Here is a 24964-nt window from a genome sequence, read left to right as displayed (position 1 = left end):
ATAAAGACATTGTTAAAAAAATTATACTCCTACTTTTCTAGGTAGTACCTTGTACATTCTAGTTTTTTATGGTTAATGGTTTGTGTTTTATATTCGTCAGAAATAGAAAACTTTTGAATGAACCAATCATTCTGTAAGATCCTTGTATTAATTAGCCATTGTCTTAGTGTTTGGGCCTCATAAATATTTTATAAGGAAAAAATATATTGTGAAATAGATGAAGGAAATATTTGTCTTTATAATTAATTCTCAAATGTAATTCTCTCTAGCATATTTTGCCTCATTAATGTATTATTCTCTTCAGCATTACCTTCAAGTTAATTTCCTTTACAAATCTCTTCATAATGAGTGTTAATTGCATTGTGATTTATGTAAAAGCAAAAACAGTATAATATCTTAAATAACTCTATAATATAATTACCTGGACACCCTTTTCGTGAGATTTTTTATGCAAAACTTTTAAAGCAGTTCATTGCAATCTGGGAATATTGCATTTGCATATTGCATTGCAAAAATTTCATTAAAAACTGGGCGAAATTTTATTTACCCTCAAGACATGCTAAGTAGGTGAACATTAATATTAAAGCCAAATTCCAAGAAACTATGGGAGTTGCCACAATAGTAAATACTGTATTCTGTATGCATGGTACTTCATCACAATATCTTATTCCTTTAAAGCCCCCAAAAATCTAGGAGTGCATGAGGACTGGATGAACTGGCTAAATCACTCCAACAGACATCGAGGGATCTGGGTTTGAATCCCATTCAAGGTAAATGATTTTTACAGTGAAATTGTTGCATTCTAATATTATATTCCTTTGCTTCTAACCGGTCCTCTTCCCTAAAACTGTAATATGAAATAGCTGCAAGCAATCCTTAATCTGTGAATCACCCCCACATGGCAGCTGGAATATAACATGGGATTCTTGTAAAATAGAAAATCCCTTCTGGGAGAAGTTGAATTGATTTTATACTTCTTAAATACCTGCAAGGAAAGGGAACAGCTTTTTAGGGTTTCTGTAGTTGAAAATGAGAAATTTTGACTTCACTTGCACTGAGCCATGAAATTTAAATTAAATCTTTATATTCACTTCCTTTGAATTCTTACAAAAAAGGATAACATGTGTCAATGTGAGAGTGCTTCCAGAAGAAGTAACAAACCAAAAGAAATGTGTCATTATGGTTGTGAATAAATTGCCAGATTGGAGTGATTGATGTGTGTTTGATTCATTTTTCCCATTCACAAAACAGGCCCAAAAGTCTTGGTCTCGTAAAAGACTAATTTGTGACAAAATGATTAATGTAATTCAAATAAAAAATGAGTAAAGGAAAAAGAAATCATTCTTTTAATTAAATCTTAATTAAGGGAAGAATTCATCTGGCATATTTTGCTGATAACCTAGAGATTCTCTTGGAATGTATTTCTATAGATATCAGATTTTGGTGACAACCTTCTACATTGTTAAATCTCCTCCCCAAGCCAACTCAAGCATTTTAATTATAGTGAGATTTCCTTTCACGCTAAATTATACTTTGCTTTAACAAGTTTATAATTTTCTGCTAACTCATTTAATATGGACATATAACAAATCCATGAAGTGAAGCGTGAAAGTGTAAAGTGTATTTACTTTAATCTTTTAAGGCTAAATGTTCTCATTACATAAACTTGGATCAGCTTTTCAAAATTTCATCTACATTATGCCTTTTCAAACTATTATTTGAGACTATATTCCGAAATTGCTGACGTATTTTGATAAGTATTAGTTTCAATCAATTTATTCAATAAAATTAATGTATACCTGTAATTGTAATAAATACTAAAAAGTAGGCATTGGGGAGCCAGGAAATAATGATGAGCATGCAGAGCAGGCAAATAATTTTTCTTTGAAAAGACTTAATTCGCAGAGTAATTTTTCATAAAATTCTCTGATGACTTACATTTCATTACAAATTTTTATCAAACAGATAATTATTTAAAATAAAGTTTCTCAATAGTTTTTGGGACACATGTCACTGCAAAACTGCTGTATCCTGTCTTTCTTTGCACATGATCACTCACTCAAACAATGTTAATATTATATAACAAAGATGGAAACAACTTCTTCATTTATAATTGCAATTATCCATCCCACCAAGAAACTTCTCACTTTGAATTCCATGTGGCTTCATGAGACACCCTCAGAAGACACCTTTGGTGGAGTATAATCCATTCAAGCTTGTCTATACCACTCATTTACATGTTAAGAAATTTTCCTGTTGCTTATGTCTTACACCTTACCACCAAGGAAACTCAATAAGTTCATATTTAACCATGCACAATCAATTTATATAAAACCATAGGTATTCTTAGTCATTTCTTCATGTGATTAATTTGAGCGATTCCCAATGCCACTTCCTTCACATTCGTCACTTTTTTAAACATATGCACTAGGCATCAGTCCCTTTTTAAAATGTACACTGGTTGTGTGCCACTACCTAGGTTGTAGCACTGGCGATCTCCCAATTCTTTTGGAGGAACAAGATAAATGACACCACCATAGTGGAGAGCTCAGGACACCATCGGGAAGTTCCTCTAGATAAGCTGTCCTGTGGAGCTGCTATTCTATTGTTTGCTTGCACAATTTGAGACTTCCATCTGATAGAATATTCCGCTGGGGAATTTGATAGGGATGAAAGCCTGTAAAAGCAAAAATAATTCTAGCAATATTTCATATTTAAAATAAGTAGTTAGGTACCTTCATACTTTAAGGTAGATAGATAGATAGAGGTCTTTATTTGGGTGAAATTGAGGCCTAATGGTCCCTAAGGTAGAGGTGGATCATTGGGAAAGAAAGGCTATGGGATGATTATGGAGTTTGAGGGCCTTTATTTATGCATTTTGCATTGGTAATGGCTGAATTGATAGGCTTAATAAAGAAAATTTTTAGATATGCCTGAATTTATATGCAATTACCATTTACTCCTTCCTTAATATTATATAGTTAGTATATTCGTGCTGAATTACCTGATAAAGACATTGTTTTGCCTCCATGGAAGTTTAAGTATCTTTTTCCTTTGTTTTGGACAAAATGTATGCAAAATTTGTCCCACCCTGTCCTCCCTTATTCTATCCAATTCTTCCTGTACCATACTCTCTCTGTATTGCAGAATAGTCACATTCCACACATTGCAAGGTTCTATGAAATAGAAATTTATCAATAACACCAACATAATAATCATTCTATTTAAATGGTATTTTTATAAAATTCCACAGTTTTATTCTTGTTTTGGCATCCTTTTAAAATTACTTACTATTTTCAGAAGTATACATTTCAATTGTTAGCTGACGTTCCACATTTGAATGCAAAAGCCAAGTACATGATTCATGGTAATAATTCCTTACAGCTGCAGGTAGAGCTTTCATTTTGGTTTTGGAGTCAATGGAACCTTAAAAAGAATGTTAGGATAGCAGATTTATCAAATAGATAATGGCATGATTACAATGGTAATTTAACCATATGTTATTAACGCAAGGTTTCTATTTATTGACAACATTGGAATTACCAGGCTTCGCTAGGTTATCAATACCTTACCATAAATTTAAAACTCTCTTTCAAATTTTTTTCTCCAAAATTGCTTCTAAATATGATAGTTCCAACATATTAAACTCAAGCATGAGAGCATTAAAAATTTCATCCTCCTTACATGTGCATTAAAATGTACAAAAATGCAAAAAATACATAAATTGACTTATTCAAATGTGGGGTTAAAACTAAATAAGGTGAGAAAGAGAGCATAGAATGGAAATAGCAATGAAGCAAGGAATTTACATTAGGGGAATCCATCAAAAAGGAGTCTAACTCTTGGCGCCATTCTTTCAACAACACCAGACCGACATAGTATACGTCTTTCATTCTTGCAAGTGGGGGAGAAGGTTCTCAACAATGCTGAAGCAACACTGACATGGTAAAGGATTTACTGTGTACACAGCATGCACAAAATTCATGGTAACATTACCACAATATTGATGCTATTTTCAATTATCTGCCTGAAAATATTAGATGGTGACCTTGTCCAAATATTTTGCTCTAACAGGATAGGTACACAGTCAAATCTATTTTGATATTTTGGGCTAACTTATATATTTCAGTCTATATGAAGATGAATTTAGGTTTGCTTTCAATTACTTGCTTCAGCCAATATCCAAACACTAGCATTAACCTATACATAAAGCCACTTCAGAATAAAGTATATATAATCAATTAATAATATCAAAAATTAATGATTATTATGGATGAACTGCTGCAATTAAAAATGTATATATTCTTAAAAAAAATGTATTACATCATACACATATTAAAAATATTATGAAAGCATTTCTTATATTTAGAAAACAATTTAGAACAAACACAATTGATGAGAGTATTCATCATCATCATCGTTCATTAGTGCATAAAAATATGACCAATCAAAGCCTTTTAAATACCAAATTTCATATGGACCCAAGGCAATGACTTATATTTTCTCACGGACTTATTAGTTATCTTATTCTTCATCAAGCCAACATTCCGGCTGCCCTGCATATCATCATTAACTTTTCCTACAACTCTGAACCACAAGTATCAATTTTAATAACATTATATTCCATGTGCCTTGTTTAATATATATGCATGACATCCCTTCTTCTCCTAGTTATTTTTTATAGCAAATCTTGTTAGTTCCCATACAAGCATATCACTTTTTCTCTACCAGTTGTTACATGTTTAAAATCAAACCACACAACAACCAACAAATTTTTAGCGATTATTCAGATAACATTTAGCTTTTCAGATACTTAAATCACACTAAAATAGGCTCTAATTTTCAGGTTTCCCATTTTTCAGAAATAAATTTGTGAAAATAGTTAAAAAGATTTATCCATATCCAGTGGTTCCCTTACTTTTTGTCAGTTGGCAGAAAAATATGCCAAGTAGTTATGCTTGTACAGTATATGACTGAAATAGTGCTCCTGCTAATTTTTTATTAGCAATACTAATGCATTCTGGTCACTAATCTCTGACTTTCAAATATTCATGTGTCATTAATTTTTTAAATTATTATTAAAATTACTATTTATGCATACAAAAAAACTTCTCGATGGCCCTAATTAAAAAAATTTGGTGAATATTGACACAGAAAATACCTAGCTTCTTTTTTCACCATAATCCATTGGCTATGAATCCTGAAGCCTTTTAGAAGGAAGTCAGACGAAACAAAGGTTCAATAGTAAACCATGACTGGGTACAAACTATATTTCAATTACAGTTATAAAAGTTGAAGCCAGTGTATAGCAGTGGATAAGTTTTAGCTAGGCATCCAGAACTAGTAGTACTTACAACTTGAACTAATATGTTTAAGAATAATTGTTATACTTCACTTATTTTTATAAGAAAAGTCATTTCAGCTCTGTAAAAAATTTAATGATTATTCATTGGAATGGTTCGATGGTTCAAATAAAAGAAACAATAGTTAGTATTTAGGATTCAACAGAACAGCTCCTCATCAGTTCACTCACACCAAGTAGAAACTATTATTCTCATCCATGATAAAAACTATGGGAAATAAAAATAAATTAATAAAAATAAATTAATAAAAATATGGAATCCTACTCTTTTATGCACTTGAATTTCAGTATTTAGGGTGTTGTGCCAGCAAAATATTCTTGTAACTCAATTGCATATGCAAACAAGCGCTGTACTTGATATCATACCTGTATTATCCTTTAGTGCAGCATTAATTCACATCTTCCATTCAAAAACACAAATTTGCATTTTAATTAAAGATTGTTTTCATGAAACTAATCCAGAAGAAACTTAATGCAAGCTCAATGCAAATTACCTGAAGGCTCAGTCTTAATCCTCTCTCCACATGAATTTTCATCATCAAATTTATATGTTCCTTTATAACCAAATCCTCTAGCTGTCCAACTGAAGTGTGATACTCTGTATTCCACTAATAGACTTGTTGTACTCTTCACAGCAATTGGCAACACATGCTATTAATAAATTTGGATCTGAATTAGTCAACAAAAACTGAATGTGTAAAATGAACATATGGAAATAATTGGGATTCTATTATATGCACTACATTTCCACAATAATAATTGAGGCTCTGTACATTTTTATTTTAGTAATTTTCTCTTGGTCTTTCAATCATATTCAGAAACTGAGTGATGATTTGAAATACATAGAAATTAAATGAGTATAAATGATTACTATAATTGCATGTAATTATAAAGTGTGAGAACCAGAATTAACAGTGCACAACATCTTATAATTCTTTGAGATGAAACTACACCTAAAACCTTTTATCCATCTCAAGTAGTATAACTGAAAAGGTTTAAGTAGGGTAAAATTAATTACATGCAGCATTTGACTTAGGGCTAGTATATGTTACATTGATAAAATATTGTCTGAGGCCTCCAAGAATTTTATAATAAATTTAGCATAAGACATGAATTGTCTCATTGTAAAAAATGTGTGAAAACTCTTCTATCACAGAAAAATCAGCAGCAGAATCCTCACGATGATTTCAGGAGATCCCTATTTACAACCCAAATTTAATTTGGATATATCAGATAAAATTTTAATTTTATGCTTTTGCTAAATCAACTCTAAAACCACCACATCAAGTATCAAATTTAATAGAGTTCAAAGCAATTTGAGCAAGAATTATGCTTGAATGGACTATAGTAAAAATCTTTGAAAAAATCAGTGAAAAAGTATTATAAAGATAAGAACTGCTATATTAGAAAAAATTACAATCTAGATTTTAAAATTTTAACCATCACTGCAGCTTAATGTTCGTAAGAAATACCCTTATAGTTTCTTAATTTAAAAAAATCTTCAGCTTTGCATATCATAATGAGATAATACAAATATTGGTTATGGAAAAATCAAAAACAATTGATGGTTCATAAAAAGTAATATGTCAGACCTTTTAGTACTCAGACCCAAATATATTTTGTAGTCTTATAGATATCGTATATAGGCCGGCAATGAGAGGTTTTGCATCTTGTTTTGGACATGGAGTAGCATATCCAATGAATTTTTAATAGTTTATCTACGCTAATGTATGAACCACCATGGGTCACCTTAAAAAGGCAAAACACTCTTAATTGAGAAATGCCTGAAAAAGTTTTGAGTATGAAATTAACTTTAACTTTATGTAACTAAATATAAATATTTAAATAGTGAAGATATATATGTAAAAAGCATGGAAATATCACCAGTGTTATTTGTGTTTATTGAGCATAAAAATATTTATTGATATTAAATTGAGGTACTATTCTCTTTTATATTTACCTTTTTGTTATCACAGACCATGCATGTACCTAACCTTGGAAGTAGATTTTTTCTTATAGAAGGCCTATTTCATTCCAGAAAATAAGTGTTTGCCTACTTACGTGAAAATCACCACAGAGGCAGGAAACCTGACTTCCTGACCCATCAGCAGCAAGGATTAGCAAATGGTCCATTTGTGACAGAGGAATCAGGTTTGTCATGCATGAACATCCACCTCCAAGGTCTTCATCCATTATGCCTCCTCCTCCATTCTCAGTCTGACAGCGAGTGTTGCAGTGTGGATCACTGACCAATCTCTCTGCTGAAGTAAACTGTCCAAGTAGTAAAAAAATGAGTTTTTAGTGTACATTGAAGTATGGATGGAAATGATAAGATATTACTTAACTCAGATAAAGTATATTTTATGACTTCAAATTTCACATTTGTCTGGGTTTGAATCATCATTTTTGGATGAGAATCAAAAAATATTTTCATATTGATTCACAGGGTTAACACTAACCAAAATAATGAAACTATAATTATCCTTATTTGATGACAACTAAGATCTTATGATGATATTACATCACTTATGCAAAAAAAGCATATTTGAATGGCATACCATTTTTGCAAGACTACCCAACATCATGACTTGGTATTCACTAAGGTGGTTCCAGTACAGAATTATGCTTAAGTAATGAGGTGATGAGTAGAAAGTGAATGATGGAATGGGAGTAAACTCATTCTAAAATTACATATCTCTTTGTTAAATAACAATGCAATGGATACTTTTAAAAATACTGTATATTATTTTGCCAACAGTTCTGACTACATACTTGTATATAAGTGTACATACATTTCATATAAATTGCAAAGGTGGGAGAAATGATGAATTAATCTAATTATGCAATCATCAACAAGCTTCTTTGCCTAATACAATTCCCTTTTAATGTTCCAGTTATCTTGGCCATCTTGGTCCGAAACGCTTCCAAGATAGGTACCACCACCTGCTTTAGTTTTTGCCCTCCCAGTTTAAAATTGAGCTTAGCCTTCTTCCTTTTCATAAACATCATTATTTTTCTTGTTAATATTAATATTAATCACATTTTTCCGGTGAATTCAACATTAGTTGAGTCCTAGAAGTACTCATAAAGCCTTAACAGGCAAATAAAAAATGGCAATCATTTTATTCTATAAGAAGAATAATGTGCTTACCTTGAGGGTGATGGTTTGTCCTTTGGCAAGGTCAAATCTCTGCGAGCATCGTAATGGGCCTTCAACATTCCAAAGTAGTTGATGGGATCGACCTGCTACAGGTTCAGCAAAAGGACCCTCCTTTTTCATATCCTTGCCTCTTCTCTTAGCACCATCATAAACAACATCACAGAGGGTGGAGGGTTGCAAAGTGCCTTCTAGACGCTCTAGAGAGAATCAATGAAATATGTTTTCATTGTACTGTGAGGTCAAATGTCCTCCGATTCCTATATGCTACAGTAAGATTATTTCTTGATAATATGGCTAAAGTTAGATTTGCAATTATTTCAATTATATAATTTTGCATGTTTGAGTAAAATTAAGCCAATGTGAATATTTTTGGGTCTAATACAAGTAAATTCACATTTTTCCAGCATCTTTATGTGCCAATGCAGCAATCTATCTCATATAAAGGGTTCATTGAATCTAAAACTTGGATCAATTAATCATAGATGATTATTAATTGATGATATATTTATTCTTCATTCATTAAATGTTATGGTCACAAAAATTTTCTCGAAATTGGTTCCATGAAGCTCTGGCCATTTTTCACAAATTTGCCTTTTTTATTTTTATTTCTTTTATTTTTGATTATAGCAGTTTCTCATCATAGTAAAAAAATGCATGAAATATCTTTTTAATTGTTAAAGAAAGAATTCTGTTGGAGTTGATGTTTCTACACCTTCATTCTCCAAAGGTTAATAATTAAGGCAAGGATATCATTTGATCCAGTCAAACATTAATTTTAAACATAAGAACTAAAAACAGCTGAATTTCCCTATGCATACAAAGAAATGGAAAAATTTGGTTTTCCCTTAATTATCTGTATCTGCTATCCATTTATATATATATATATATATATATATATATATATATATATATATATATATATATATATATGTATATATATATATATATATATATATATGTATATATATATATATATATATATATATATATATATATATATATATATATATATATATATATATGTATATATGTATATATATATATATATATATATATATATATATATATATATATATATATATATATATATATATATATATATATATATGTATTGCCAACTCTACAATTTAAGATAAATGATGAATTCACATAGACACATTCCACAGACTGACATGCGTTTCAGTATTGTTCCCTCACTGTAAGCTCATCACGTTCATTAAAAATTAAAATTACTTAGTTACTGTTATTTTCTTTAAACAACCACAGTATTTATTTAAGACAGCTTATGATTTAAAAACCAATACATACCATCATGAAAAAGAAAGGCTCCTTCAAGAAATTCTTTGATTAAATCAAGCCCTCGATGAAAGACAATTGTGAGGACATTACCTGTGGACACTATTGATTTGTGTTCTGAAAAACTAGAAAAAATAGAAAGCAGTATAAAAAATCAATAAATCATAATAAATACACACAATATAATCTTTTAATTACTACCAAAGATAGTAATTATAATAAATAATAGTAATATTTTAATATACTAAATAATAACTATATTACTAAATAATAGTAAAATTTTTTAACCTGCTTCCTTCTGACTTGAATACATCTCCTTCAAATGCTTTCAAGCATAAACTTCAAGCATACCTGTTCATTAAACCTTAGTACTCTGTGGGTGAATTTAGTGCATTTTGTAAACATGTCGAAATTGTTGCTTTGTTAAATGCCCACTTGTAATAAAAATAACCTTTTTTCATGAGGTGTACACTGAGAAATCGATACACATTTTTTGTTTTAAGAAAAAACTGTGCTGAACTTACGTATAGTGAATAAAGCATGACCATTATTATTAATTATGCTCATGTCTATTCATAATATACATCCCATCCGCATAAAACATTCCTCATGCAGTTAAAAGATAAGGCAACTAATTCCATGAATTCTTGATTTTATATGGATGTCCAGGTAGATGTCTCAAGCATCCAAAAAATTTCATCTAAAAGCATTAGCTTAAATACTTTCACAAAATGGTGCTTGTTCCGACAAAAGGTTTTGATATTTTCTTTTGTATATTGTAAATATGGCCTGAGGATGTGGTAGTCCAGTGGGGAAAGTGCTGAGCTACTAAACATATGGTTTGGGTTTCATTTCAGGTATCTGGAATTCACCTCTGGGCATGCTCAGTTCCACCAAACCATGCGATTTTTCAGGGACCAGATTGTCCTGGTCAACCATTGATGGCACATGGAAAAGAGCTAGCACAAGGTTGATAACTATAGTTTAAATTTGACCCAAAAATGCATTGCAAACTGGATAACAGACATACACTTCACACCATTCCCTTCTGTGTTGGGTAAAATGGAAAAAAACCTTTTACGTTAATTCAGGAAACTTTAATTCATTTTATTAAGTTATTTTATACTGCCTATCCCTGCCTTGCATACTTATTTTGTCTCTGCCACATTGATACATTTTTAATACATGTTTTTCTGTTCCTAAGATTTTAAATACTTACTTATGATAGTCATGAAAGTATTTTTCATGACATTCACCCACAACTTTCATTCCTATATAAACTTCCAGCATCCCACTATATTAAAGACACCTTTTTTTCCCAGCCTTCCATAGCCTTCAAATTATTTCTTTATTTCAGGTATAAGAAAATCTTGAGCCAATGCTGCTCAATACTGTGTAATGGTTTAGGAAACAATGGAATTCTGTTCTACTTATGTAAATAGTGAATACTGTGGAAAGAGGGGGCAATGCTAGCCATTTCCAGTCAATCACATTAGCATATGTGGCTTACCAATTGCCATCACTAGAAAATTTCCCTCCCTTCAAAATAAATATGAGGCATCCCTTGCCTGGAACTGGTTCCAAATGATTTTTGTATTATGGCTTCAATATTTGTTGAATATTGCTCATTTATCAAAAATCAAAATCATTTTACAAAGCCTTGTAGCTTAAAATATAGAGGCTTGTTTTAAATATATCAATTAAAATGTTATCGAATTTGCAAATCATTGGCCTTAAGCTTTGCATTACCAACTGACAACTGCAGGACTTGTTAACATGCTTTAATTTTTCGGAGACCCAATGTCTGCACTTTCTGTCTTTTGAAGTTGCATAGATGTTATTGAAACTCCAGTGAAAAGGAACTACTATGAACCATGAATTTCAATTAATAAAGCTAATAATTAACAACGTGAATCTCTTCTGTATGACCTTAATGTACCTTTAAAGTCATCCTCATAATTTCATTAAAAAAATATACCATGGAAAACTTACTTATCCTGTCGATCTTCAGCACTTCTTGTTAATGGACTGCATATCTTTTGGACACACTTACTATTTTTGCCTAATTTTCCATCAAAAATCTCAATTGATGATTCGCATGCAGCTGCCCTAAAACAAAAGTAGATACCCAGCTAATTACATTCATGTAAGTTCCCAAATTCACATTATGGTACCACATAAGTATTAGGGTGGGATGTATTTTAATGATGTATGAGTTGGATGTACACCAAATTATAGCTGCCTACTAAATTTTTGCAAAGAAAAATTTTATTTTTCAAATATAACCTTTACTATAGATAATGTGATCAGACTTAGTATTGTTCTTCATAATAGGATATATTTGCTTCAAATGTCTGAGTATCCACTGGAGTTTTGCTCACCCTGTTTTTTCATAAATATTTAAATTAAATACTTAGGCAGCAGAGTTTAAAACTGCTTGAATCAGAAAAAATTTTCATAGAAAAAACTCCTTTAAATATGCAACATGTACTCAAACACCAAGATCTATCTCGTAAATATTTAATTTTTCAGCAGAACATATCAAATACAGAATTTAATGAATTCTGAACTTCATTTGATGACATTTTTTATTCTGGTTAATTTTAGGTCACCTCAGATTTTTCTTTGCATTTTCAATTTTATAACTTAAGGCCAACTTATGTGCCAGAAAATTATCTCAAAATTATGTCCTTAATAAAAAATAGTCATCCAGGAAGCTTACCTTAAATCAAAGCTAAAAAGTGACATGTGAACTATATCTGAATTCTTCCCATAGAATACAAGTTTACATGTAATTGGAGCAGATTCTGATGAAGAACCCAGGTTAGCAGGTATCTGCAGCCATCCTTTAGTTCTGGTATCAAACTGGCCTGACCTTGTTATGTTCCCATAATACACATAATCACAGATGGTGTTTGGAATGCGCCTGGGAACAGTTCGGGTCTCATCCACTGAAGGCAGGCCAAGCGATTGAAAAACAAATGAGATAAACGGATATTAATAATTATGTAAATAAAATAAAGCCTTCTATAGATACAGTAAAATATTTGATGGGTTTATAAAGTCATTGATTATAACCTCTGTAGGCTCAACCCAATAAATTGATATTAGTATAATTGTAGAAAATGGTCCTAAAATGTTTGGACAGATAGACAAAAATTCTGAAGTGAAATTGTTGAGTTAGAATAAGTATCCTAATGGTCGTCTTTAGACCACATATGGAATATGCACTGATAAATTATATCCCAACCACTCTTTCTCTAATAAGGTACTATTAAAATCATACTAATCACTGTGTATGGGAGGATAGAAGTATATGGAGTAATTAGTATTTATAGTACCTAATTATTATTTATATACTTATAGAAGCAATGTAATAAATTAATAGTACCTAGCATTTTTTATTCTATTCTGATTCTTTTATGCCTAAGACTAAATAGATAGCCCTTTTTCATTTAATTATGCCATAAAAATTATTTTAAATGTGAAGAGGCAAACAAAAAATTACTTTTACAAGTTTAGGCAATAAAGTGTTGCAATAGTATGTTTCAAACAAACAATTTAATTTTCAGTGAATTCCCTCATTGAGTCCTAAGTGATTTTAACATTGCATAAAAATCTACCCTGCAAGTACAGGGTTTAAATAATTGATAACAAGTAATATAACTATTAAGTACATTGTGCTAAAATTCCAAGAGAGAGTAATAAACTAAATTTTTCCCACTCTGTTAATTCCATTCTTTGATAGGGCTTTCACCATAGCTAAACAAAATTTGATAGCAAATAACTCGCTTCTGATTCCAATCATGGTGAGCACCCATTAAAAAAATGAGCTGTCCAACACCTGAACATGAATCTTTTGGCTGGCATAGGTTTCTCCATGTGTCCCCTATTGGGATAAGATTTGTTTATCAAATTACATTCTATTATAATTCCCTATTAAATAACATACAGTAATGATTTATGGCTCCCCTCAAAGCCCCTCTCATGGAATGTCAGGTACATAATTGAATGATGCCAATCAATTTAGGTTGTTATGTTCAAATTAATATTTTTCATCTTTCTTGTCAGCTATTGATTCCTTACATATTGTGAAAAACACAGTGATATAATGTGTAAGCACTGTTTTCATTGCCAGAAAATTTCATATTCTGACACTGCTAGTATATTCTATTATGCTTATCTGCTTAAATCTATTTTTAAGTTCTAGAGATAATTCAGTCATAAAATATTAGTATTTTTCCATTTCATTTGCAGTACTTCAGCTAAGCAATACATGGGCCTGGATGTATTTTTAATAAATCACATAAAGTTATGCCTTGATAAATTCACTGTCACACACATGAAATATTATCCATAAAATACCTACTCAAAAGTCCTGGCTCTGCTGACTTTGTAGAAGAACTTGTTGGTATTTCTGTTATAGGGGGCTCTTCTGGTATCTCTGTAAATTCTAGCCGTGCAGCAAATCCATTGTAGTCATATGGTGGAATGGGTGGACCAGAACTAAGTTGATTGGAATGAAAGAAAGCACTGTAAGTACTACCAGGTTAATCAATTAATACAACTGGCATTATCTGTGCATAAGAAGAGATAAATGATCCTTGATATTAGGCAGAAACAGTTTCAATTCCCAGAGATGACAGGATCAATTTTTCTCTATAATATGATAACTATTTGGATAGGAAAAGAAATCAATCAATCAAGGTATGCTACCTATTTTATAGGTAGATTTTTGAATTGTTTCTAATGGCTATTTATAAGTAAGTATCAAGAGAGCCTCCTATTTCTTTTTTCATTTCAATGTAACTTCAGCATACCTTCATAATGTCTTAAAAATCCACTCCCTTCCTTCTTCTACCTTAATGCTCTCTCTGTTGTCAAGATCTTCAACATATTACAACCTTTCAATATTTCTTCAATTCACTTTCTCAACCTATTCACGATTTCCTTCCAGTTACTTTCTCTCTTTGCCCACTCTATTTAAAACCTCAGCATTTGTCTTGCCCTCTGTCCGACCCAATTGGATTTTCTCCAATCATTGCCGCACTTGTATCCTAAAACCCAACAATCTATGCTAATATCCTTGCATCAATATTAAGTTCTCTCATCCTTCAAGCACTATGCCACATATTAAAGACTTCACTAATCTTTTCATCATTTTTTTACTTAGTGTACCTATCATCTTCTTCAAACCTAATTACAAAAATTCTCTTATGTCTCTTTTGATAATGCAATTCTTCTCTTTATGTCCTCACCACTATGGTCCTTTTTCTCTATGGTGATATTCAAATACATTAACTACTCCACCTATTCTAGTTTATCACTTGCTACCGTAATATTTAACTTAGGCTTTCTTAATTGCTGACAACCTCATTACTTCCATTTTTGCGGTTGATTTTTATCACATGCTTCTTACATTGTTTATAATAAAGAATTCAATAATAACAGCAATTGGTGTTCAGTCTGACTAAATAGTGCTTAATCATCTACAAACCTGGTCTAATCATTTTGCCTCCAGCTTTTATCCCCAGCTCCAGCCTATTCCATATACCTCTTGACATATCTCAGGGTTTAATTTGAAAAGTACTGGTGGTAAAGGGTAACACTACTTCTATTCCCAAGTAATTACTCCCTATCCTGATTCTCCCGGCACAAAAAATATCTTTGCTATCTGATTCATGTACAATTATTATATAAGATGCCTATCCCTTCAGTCCACTCTCATATTCCTCAATATCTCCAAAGACTTTGCCTACTCTACATGGTCAATCGCCTTCTCTAAATTTATTAAAAACACAATTACATCTTGAATATATTCAATTTTTCTTTTTACTAATGCCTCATTACTGCAATGACAGTAAGGGCACTTCTCCCATTCCTGAAGCCAAATCATCATCTAGGCAGCTCACCCAGAAACCTGAGTTTGGTAATTCATTAAGTTCTCTGGGCTGTCTCGGCCCATGTCTTTATGTAGTTTTTTAATTTTAGAGCTTTTGCATATATTTGCATAATAATGAAAGCATGATAAGAAAGAATATTCTCAATGAAATATGTAAAAAAGTACTCTTATACTTGTGGTATGAGATCTAATAATTAAAGAGGAGTAACTCTCATTCAATAAATATTGTATATGAATGTATCATAAAAATTTTATTGAACTGATTTCAGTTCTAAAATGGAAAATAGAAGACCAATGATATTACCGGCAGAAATAGGCATTCCACAGTTCAAACTTTTATAATGGAGCTAGTTAAATTATACATGAGAATATTGTGTAGAGTTAATTGCTTTTACTTAGAACAAAAGAGACATAGCATAGTACTATGTACCTATATGTTAGTTAATCTTTAAATAAAATGCTAGAAAATGTATTTCTTCTTAAATATGTATAAATACATTAATGTACATGGTACACAATTGCTTTTTTATAGGAATCTAAACAGCCAAGAGGGTTGGAAATTCCATGGGTTTTCAAGTACATTCAAAGCCATTATTATCAAATTGCAAGGTGTATTTAATTGGAAATTTTATATAAAATATTATCATAATCAGTCCAATTATTTATTCCGAATATAGCTCTTTAACGTTAACTGTTATTTAATAAAACTGTTTTTTATTTCTCTCTCAGATAAGTAACACGAGTAAGGGATCAAAGAATATTAACAAAGGACGATTGATAAAAGTTTTTACAGAAAAAAAAACTCATTAGAGCATAAAAGAATCTTGCTGACACAATGCAAGCATAGACTGCATTGGAAAATTATATTAACATGCTACTTACTATTCTGAATATAATTATGTTGTATTGTGTTTGCTCTAATCCAAATTTTTATTTCAATTTTGAAGTATAGAGGATCGTTTTTTATAATTTCTGTCTTCCCATGGCAAACATTTTTTATACTTTATGAAATCCCTAGGTTATTGAGTAGATGGCATAAAAATTACATTTGGGCTTCACAAGAAATCATTGACCTCTTATATGGGGCAAGGAAAGTGTTACCTGAATTCGATGAGAACATTTGGTCCAGAGAACTCAACTTGTGTTTTTCGAGTACCACATATCTTTGTAAGCAGTGGACTGGATATAGTTGAGCCTTTGTGAATGGCTATGTAGTCAGTATCACAGTGGCTAAATGGATAAAATAAAAAACAGCAATATGATTATACTATTTGAAAGTTTAGGAGTAGGCACACACTAAAGTATATGAACTGCTTTACAGAATTATTTAGCACAGAAATATTCACATAATATCACCACCAATAAAAATGGATAATTCTGACAAGTGCTAATTATTGACATTTTCATTATAAACAAATGTAATTAACAAACTTACATTTTTATTTAGAACTATTGTAAATTCAAAAAAACATTCTTAAATGAAATATTAAAATTATTTCTTCCAATGGGCATGAAACATTTAGAATACTGGCAAATTATAAACAATGTTTAACTAGAAGTTTCACAAGAGAAATGTTTAGATGTTAACATTGTCAGTTTAAAAAATATATTTATTCTATGCAATTGATTGTTAGAGATAATAATTCTCCTAATCTATTTCAAATATGATTTTAATCTAATATATTCATATAATTTGAGAAATTATTTTGCCCTTTTTCGCTAATAGTTCCATTAGTCAGAAGTCGGTGCTAACAGACACTGATTAATGAGCATTGGAAACATCAAATGTCATTGGAGCATCCAAAAACCTCCACAATCTATTCCTATTTTCTTGCTTCAATGATCATGTTTCTGTGACTTAAGAAAACCACAACCCATATCAAATAACAACGACAAAAACCCTTGTACTTTTAACTTAAGGAACTAAATGAGTCAAAAATAAATCTTTATTGATTGGAAAATTGCAAGAATTTTTGTCTCTGTTATTATGGAACCGTTACACCACATTACCCATAAATCTGTAATTTTGATTTTAATCCATATCAAAATTTAAAGGAGGCCTTTTTCATCATCCTTACCCAATTTCCCTGACATCAATTCTTTATTCCTTGTGAAAGTTTCTTTGCCCATCCTGCTTCAAAACACTTCAAAGATGGGTAAACTGTTCTTACAGCTCAGATTTATAAGCACCTATTTTAATATTTACCTTAGTATATTTCTTTATTGAAAACAACATAACCTTGGATTTGTTTTCATTTATCCTCATCCAATACCTATCCCACTGACTTTACAATGTACTCAGCAATGTCAAATCTTTGCTGATTGGAAAACTAAAGATTGATTATCAGTAAACCTAACTGATGTTATAAATTTCCCAACGACTTACATTCCTATCCAGTTTTTCCCATTCCTCTTTAACCATTTCCTCTACATACACAATGAGCAGCACAGATGGACACCCAAATTTTGATGATGGTAATGAATGATGAGAATGCAGATGATAATAGAAACCCTTATTCCTAAAACTGACCATCTGGATTCTCCATCTGCCAGTGAGCAATCTGAGACATGCACAGATTGCAGAGAAGTCTCCTATCCCTCCAATCCATTTCCATTTTTTGCAATGTATCTAATTATTTTACTCAATTCATTCTATCGAATGCGTCATTGAATTCTACAAAATGAACAAATCTATCCTGATTGTATTCTGTACTCCTTTCAACTAGTGATCTAATTACTGCTATGGCATAAGGTGTTCTTCTCCCCTTTCTTGACCCGAATCGACTATCCCCTCAGTATTATTTGTCCTGTTCTCCATCCTCTTATTGATGATTACTGAAAACCACTTTAGCAGCATGCCAAATCAAACTTATTATACTGTAGTCCTCCCTTATGGATGCCTTTTACGTTTATGATATTGGGCCTATAACTGATTTGAAAAATCATTCCATCAAATTCCTGTTTCATATATTCACCATAATCCAATTAAACCATAAACACAGTAATCAACCTGAAGGTCAGTTTGGTAGGTGATGGTATGGTTTGCCCAGTATTAAACCCAACGGTGTGTGAAATTCATATGCCGTCCATTCATCTATAAATAATAGTTCATCCCATGTTTCCCTAAACTTATCAGTAGTTTTGCAAGAATGCTGTTAAAGTATTCTTGCAATGTATAAATTAAATAGCTAACTCCTAGTTGCACAATGCATTCATTTCATAGTATGAATCTTTTCCTGGCAGACTGAGATTACGAGTTCACATTTTCATCACTAGATGATTTCTGTGCTGCCTTGCCATATTCAAATTCTTTCCTACAGCCATTCACTTTGACACTCTCTTTCATCATTTTTAAGTATATTTGTTGGATGAAACATAGTCAAAAAAGTTTTTTCAATAAAGGCTCATGTACATGAGAAACTGTTTTAGAATTTGAAGTTTTTTCAATCCAGCAAAGTGACATCATTGGTGGAAAAAATGAAAATGAAATCATGTACAAGTAAATATGGGGTTCCACATACAATGGAAAAGTAGGATTTTGTATGAAACCTGATAAAAAATGTATATAGAAGGAAACAAATTATGATAACTCAAATATGAGATTTGATAGTATGAGATTTGATATTCTCTTTTAATGTCTAGGGTTGCTGTTGTAATATCTTTACCATACAGTTGTCTGTACATTACTTACGTCTCTCTTGAATGTTCACTGTCTCAATTAATGATTTTCCTGATTTTTCAATGAAATCTTAAATCTTTGATTGTTTTCATAGATTTTCCATCTTTCTTGCTGAAAGCGTTTTCACCTTCCTATAGAGTGCAACCATTTCACCCTTGCTTTGCATACATTCCACATCCTCTCATGGATTCATCTACCTCACTCCCATCGCTTTACCAGTTTCACATCTGTTTATTATCAACTTTTTTGCATTTCCCTCTGCCTAAATCTATACTCAAATTCTTCCATTTCCTTCTCTCATTTATCGTCCTAGTCATCTCATCTTTAACCCATTTTCTTCTTGTTCCTTTCCTACTTATGTTCCCATAGTATTTTTGTGGCTTCTGATATGGTTTTTATTTCAATTTTCCTAGTATTGCATCAACTCTTTGTCCTCACGACTTTATTTTTCTTCTCCCTCTTGGTACTCCTTCTGTCTTGGTTAATTCATTTGCATTCCATTTCCTAAGCTGTCTTTCCTGTTTTATTTTCTTGAATCTGACATCATTCTTTTTCAATGATGTCTGCATTATGATCTGAATCTGCATCCACTCCTGGTAAACTGTGGATCTCAATACAGCAATTTCAGATTGTAAAAATCAATTGGCTTGCCAAGATATGAACCCTCAATATCTGGTCGAGTGCTTTAGCAAGTTATGCTATCAAGGGACCCTCTGAAACTCTGGAATTCTGGTCAAGGCAAATGATTTTTACACTCTGACATTGTTGCATTGAAATGCACATTAGTGGATGACTCCATCAAAAGTTACTGTTACAGCATCTCCCGTAGTTTCTTTGGAAACTGAGAATCAATCACACTGTTCCTAAATCTTTGTCTACACATAATATATTCAAACCGATATCTTTCTCAATCCTCAGGTATTTTCTATGAACATTTATGCCTATTGCAGTGTTCAAACCGTGTTCACCATGATTAATTCCTGTAACTTCCAGAACCGTATTGATTTCTCCCCACAATCATTCCTTGTTCCTAAATTTTAGTTCCTCAACTAATTAACATATTTTCTCTTACCTACCATTGCATTACTATCTCTCATCATCATTAAATATTTATTTCCAGGAACAACTGCATGTATGTCTTCTCATTAATCATGTCCTCTGAGGACTTCCCCCCCCCCCCCATGATTACTTAATGGCACACAAACAAGAATAATGACCAAGTATGTTGGTTCAGCTTTTACTTCTACCAATAATATTCTATCGGTTGCTTGCTCTATGTTTATTACACTTCTGCTTACCTCTTTATTCAATACTACTTCAAACCCTCACTGGTTCTCTTTCTCTCTGCAAAATATTACTTTGAAACTATTGCTCCAGTTATCCCCACTATCCTTCCTTCAGCTCGAACAGCCCTAAATATCTATATTACCCCCTTTATCTTTTGCACTATATTTTCATATTTCCCTGTTCTCAACCTCATGGTTACATTCCTAGTCCCTATTCTAACTATTTCAATCCCCTTAAGTGTCTTCTATGCTACTAGGGTTGATTTAGCTTCGCAAAAAATTTCATGCAATAGTGATTGCAAGCCTTGCCTTACCCCCTGTGAGGTATATCATATGGCCAAGCATACTGAATCCCCTAGTTGCGAGGACTCATACTCAGATCAAAGTCCATTATTGTTGCATGGGATACTTAATTGAGGTTTCATATTGCTTTCCTCAATAGTATTGTTAATATCAATCAAATGTTCATCTCATTGAGGATCAGATATCTTCTCAGCTGCCTCACCAAGGACATTCGCTGTGCAGACTACCTTTTGCATAGCTTTTCCCCTTCAACTTGGCATGAGTGTCTCAAGCAAGAGCATCAGGAGCAATTATCATTACTCCCACCAGCAAAGCAGGTGTCATAAAAATGCAAAATCCCTTCTATCATGTCAGAATTGTATTCATGGGGAAGGGATTATACATATAATATATAAATCATTGAACTTAGCATTGAGTGAACTCTACAGTTGCCTATCAACTACTACTCTGAAGGTCTCTCATTTCTGTACCACTAATTATCCAAATCCCACACACCACATATTCCCAGCACTGAGTTTATTCTGAATCTGTCTCATCTCATTCTTACCCACAACTCCTTCTCCTTCAAAAATGAACATTACTTTCAAGGAAAAAGTTGGGCAATGGACAGTAAATTCAACCCCTCATTATCACATCTCCATCTTGGTCTCCTTAAAAGTAACTTGCTCCCAGGCTAACCCCTGCAACCTCTTCTATGGGCCAAATATAAAGATGATATATTCCTTCTCTGGCCAAAGAGCATGGAATTCCTTGAAAAATTCATTTCCTCTCTCAATACTTTCTCTTCTCTCTCCTTCACTTCCATCTATTCTACCTCAGAAATCAGTTTCCCTGATGTCAACATTTCTCTTACTGATAAAAATTATCACACTTCTGCCCACATTAAACCCACTAATAAACAACAACACCTCGACGACACCAGCTGCCACCCATCACTCACTATATGTTCTCTTCCACTCTCATTCTCCGCCCACGGTCATGGTACCTGTTATAACCCAAACTTCCTGGGCACATTCATCCAATATTTAATTGAAATTCTCCTCCTCCATGTTAATTAGAAAATGAGCCCCTTCACATTAAAAAATCCTTTGACACTGTCACCTCCTAAATCTTCCCAAGACACCAACCTGCACACTCTCACAACAATAGCGAAACTCTAAAAAACAATAGCAAACATATCCAGCAAATGTCCCTTGCTTACTTTTAAATGACTCAACAATTAATATGCCATGTGAAAAACCACCTAGCCCTTATCCAAATCCTCTACCATTCACAAACCTACATCAGTACCCCACACCAGACCAAAATATAAAACATGTCCCTTCTTCACCACTCCTTGCCTCCCCTCTCAATGTATCAATTCTCTTCCATCCCACGGTACTCTCTCATTCACCACCCGCAGTAACATCTATAAACTTAACTGCTAACTCTGTCCCTTCTACCTAGAGCAGTGCCCACCACCCCTCAAAATCCTCATCAACAACTAGTACACCTCATGTAAACCTATACAAAACTTGTCTCCATATCAAATTTGTAAGATTGCCTACCTCCCTAGGGGATTGAACCATTATTTTAATGTGTCTATTATTGCTTCACTACCCCTTTCAGATAAACCGCTAAAACTCAAAACCTTCGAGCTGGCATAAATCCTTGGTAGGCTCCTGGGTACACGCTTAGACTTTGGTCTGTGTCTTGTCCACTAGGGGGTGAAACCTCCTTCCCATCAACCCTTGACCCTAACAATCATCCCCAAACCCCTCCCTCTCCCTTCCCGCTCTCCTTCACTCGTCCTCCGTATGCCCATCCCCATTATCTATGCCCTAAGTTTTCTTCCTTCTGTTGGAAAAGCTAGCCTGGCCACCGAAATATTCAATAATCAAAACTGTGGTTATGTATTTTGTTCCTAAATTTTTTATACATCATCGTCACGCTTGCAAACCAACCTACTACCTACCTTTAATACATACGCTGCTGAAATTTTTCTAGAAAAAATATTTATGCATAGTTTTTTCATGAAAAATATTCACAATCCATGTGAATTATTCATATTCATATATTGAATAGAGATACTAGCATAAGAAAATATAATCACAGTATCATTAAAATATTTAATGCTCATTGAAGACTTCTATATTTTAGTGGCTCCAGCTTCCTTCATCCGATGATGAGGAGCAACTGATTAGACTGAGGAAGATTTGGAGAAGAGAGGATTTTGGTGGGTAAGGATAAACAGAGGGCCATACATTATAGATGATTAGTTGTTGAGAGAAGAGGAGAGATAGGGTGTTGGTGTTAGCTAATGGGGAAGGGTTTAATCTGAGAGGTTGGAAGGATTTAAATAGTAAGATTCGAGCTAATTCCAGGGTCTTAATTTGATTGGCTTGGCAGCTGATGGGAGGGAGGAAATAATAGACCCTCTGCAACAATAATGAAAACTTTCTCCATGGTTAGCTGTGAGTCTGGGAAATAGGAGGAAGGTGAGTGGGGTGGACGGGTTCCAGGATGCTCTGTGAGTGCTAATTCTAATATGGAAGGAAATAGAGCATTGACCAGGATAAAAACCTTGGCAGAGTTTGAGTTGTGGGAGATAAATGACTGTTTTTGAAATGCAGGAAGAAGTTGGAATGGAAGGGAGATATTTAAGAAGGTCCTGTTGTTGAAGAGATTTTGTGATGGAGCAGGTTTGGAATCTGGCATGATTGAATGAAGTCGAAGGGATTTTCGTAATCGCAATGGATATTAAAAGGGGCCTGTTGGTTTTTAGGAATACATGAAAGATTTGATAGCCATTTAAATAATATAGAGGGGTATTTGGAATGTAGGTTGGGAGTGATTTTTTTGTTGGGGAGAATGGAGTAAATGTCGCTAAGAATAATTTTTAGGGTGTGCATGCCACGAAAGGGAAGTAGGTTGTGCAAAGGAACAATATCATTTTTATTCTAATGGGATATTTTAGGGGTGTATGCTCGTACGTTTTAGGGTTTTTCGTGCATGAAGGAGTCCAGATAACCACGTCCCATGATAGATATGAAAGTTTGACTGGAATTTATTTAGGGAATCAGGGTTGTTGGAGATTTGGTAGTCCCGGATTGAAAGATAATGCAGGATTGACCGTTTAGTGTAGAGAGGATGACAGCTCTTAAAAGGAAAGACATAGTCGTTTGTTTGTCGATCTGATATACGAGTATGAGGTGTGGAATTAAGAAGGGAAATTCGGGCATCTAAAAATGCGATGTGAGCGTGCACGGACAAACTCATTTTGCTAGAAAAATGATGCTGAATACTTCTGAGAATATAAATTTTGCAATTTAAATACTTTTTCTCTATGTAGATCATGTAGGAGTAGAAGTTTACATTAGCCAGATGCGTCTTTTTCTCACTTGTTGTTTATGTTACCGTAACAGTATTGCTATGAGTTGAAAGTCAAAATAGTTTTATGGCAATTAAAACGCCGTAATTTTTGGTGTCCCTGAAATTAAAAAGAAGGTCACGGAAATACTCTTTTCTTTAAGAATTTAAATGAATATCAGTTTCTGTCTTAAAATATTAAGGTTGCATCACCGATGCGAAGCAAGGTTGAAATGCTTGCGAGGATGATCATTTAATAAATGGACGTAAATAATTCAACTCTTAGCATGAATATTTATCGGAAATTCGAAGCATTTTTTGGTTTGAAAAATACATTTGACTAAATTTATATTTCCAAAATTCCCTAACTATCTCCTCCCCTAGAATTTACAGGATCTCTTCCATCATATCGCAAGTAGGGAATCGATTCATCTGAAATCGATGCTGAGAAAACAATGCTTTTCATGTGAATCAATTCGCAATATTTGCTTATAATAATTTTTTCCATTGAAGCGACATTCCCAATCCCAAGTGGACTGCGTCCACTTCACCGTGGGTATTTCCTTCTCCTTTTACGACTCTTGCCCAATCACTCCGTTCCCACGATTCCCCTTGGATTCCCTCAGGT

General features: G+C 32.8%; 1 protein-coding gene across 1 annotated transcript in view; it reads right to left on the bottom strand.

Moving 5' to 3' along the window:
* Positions 1 to 1872: 1872 nt before the first annotated feature.
* The window catches only part of LOC139700312 (uncharacterized), a 39512-nt gene continuing 16420 nt past the window's right edge, over positions 1873 to 24964 (bottom strand). The window contains exons 3-13 of the mRNA XM_071598952.1: positions 16822 to 16950; positions 14188 to 14324; positions 12541 to 12769; positions 11811 to 11927; positions 9831 to 9943; positions 8514 to 8719; positions 7424 to 7633; positions 5857 to 6013; positions 3292 to 3426; positions 3005 to 3176; positions 1873 to 2677 (exon numbers count right to left, since the gene is read on the bottom strand). Coding sequence (XP_071455053.1) covers positions 2476 to 2677; positions 3005 to 3176; positions 3292 to 3426; positions 5857 to 6013; positions 7424 to 7633; positions 8514 to 8719; positions 9831 to 9943; positions 11811 to 11927; positions 12541 to 12769; positions 14188 to 14324; positions 16822 to 16950 — 1807 coding nt within the window. The 3' untranslated portion in view covers positions 1873 to 2475. The remainder of the gene's footprint in view (positions 2678 to 3004; positions 3177 to 3291; positions 3427 to 5856; positions 6014 to 7423; positions 7634 to 8513; positions 8720 to 9830; positions 9944 to 11810; positions 11928 to 12540; positions 12770 to 14187; positions 14325 to 16821; positions 16951 to 24964) is intronic.

The sequence above is a fragment of the Hetaerina americana genome, unplaced genomic scaffold (assembly GCF_022747635.1).
Source record: "Hetaerina americana unplaced genomic scaffold, ioHetAmer1.1.p SCAF_10, whole genome shotgun sequence".
NCBI classification, from domain to species: domain Eukaryota; kingdom Metazoa; phylum Arthropoda; class Insecta; order Odonata; family Calopterygidae; genus Hetaerina; species Hetaerina americana.
Note: the sequence above shows the minus strand (reverse complement) of the source record. Positions and strands in the feature narration are given on the sequence as shown.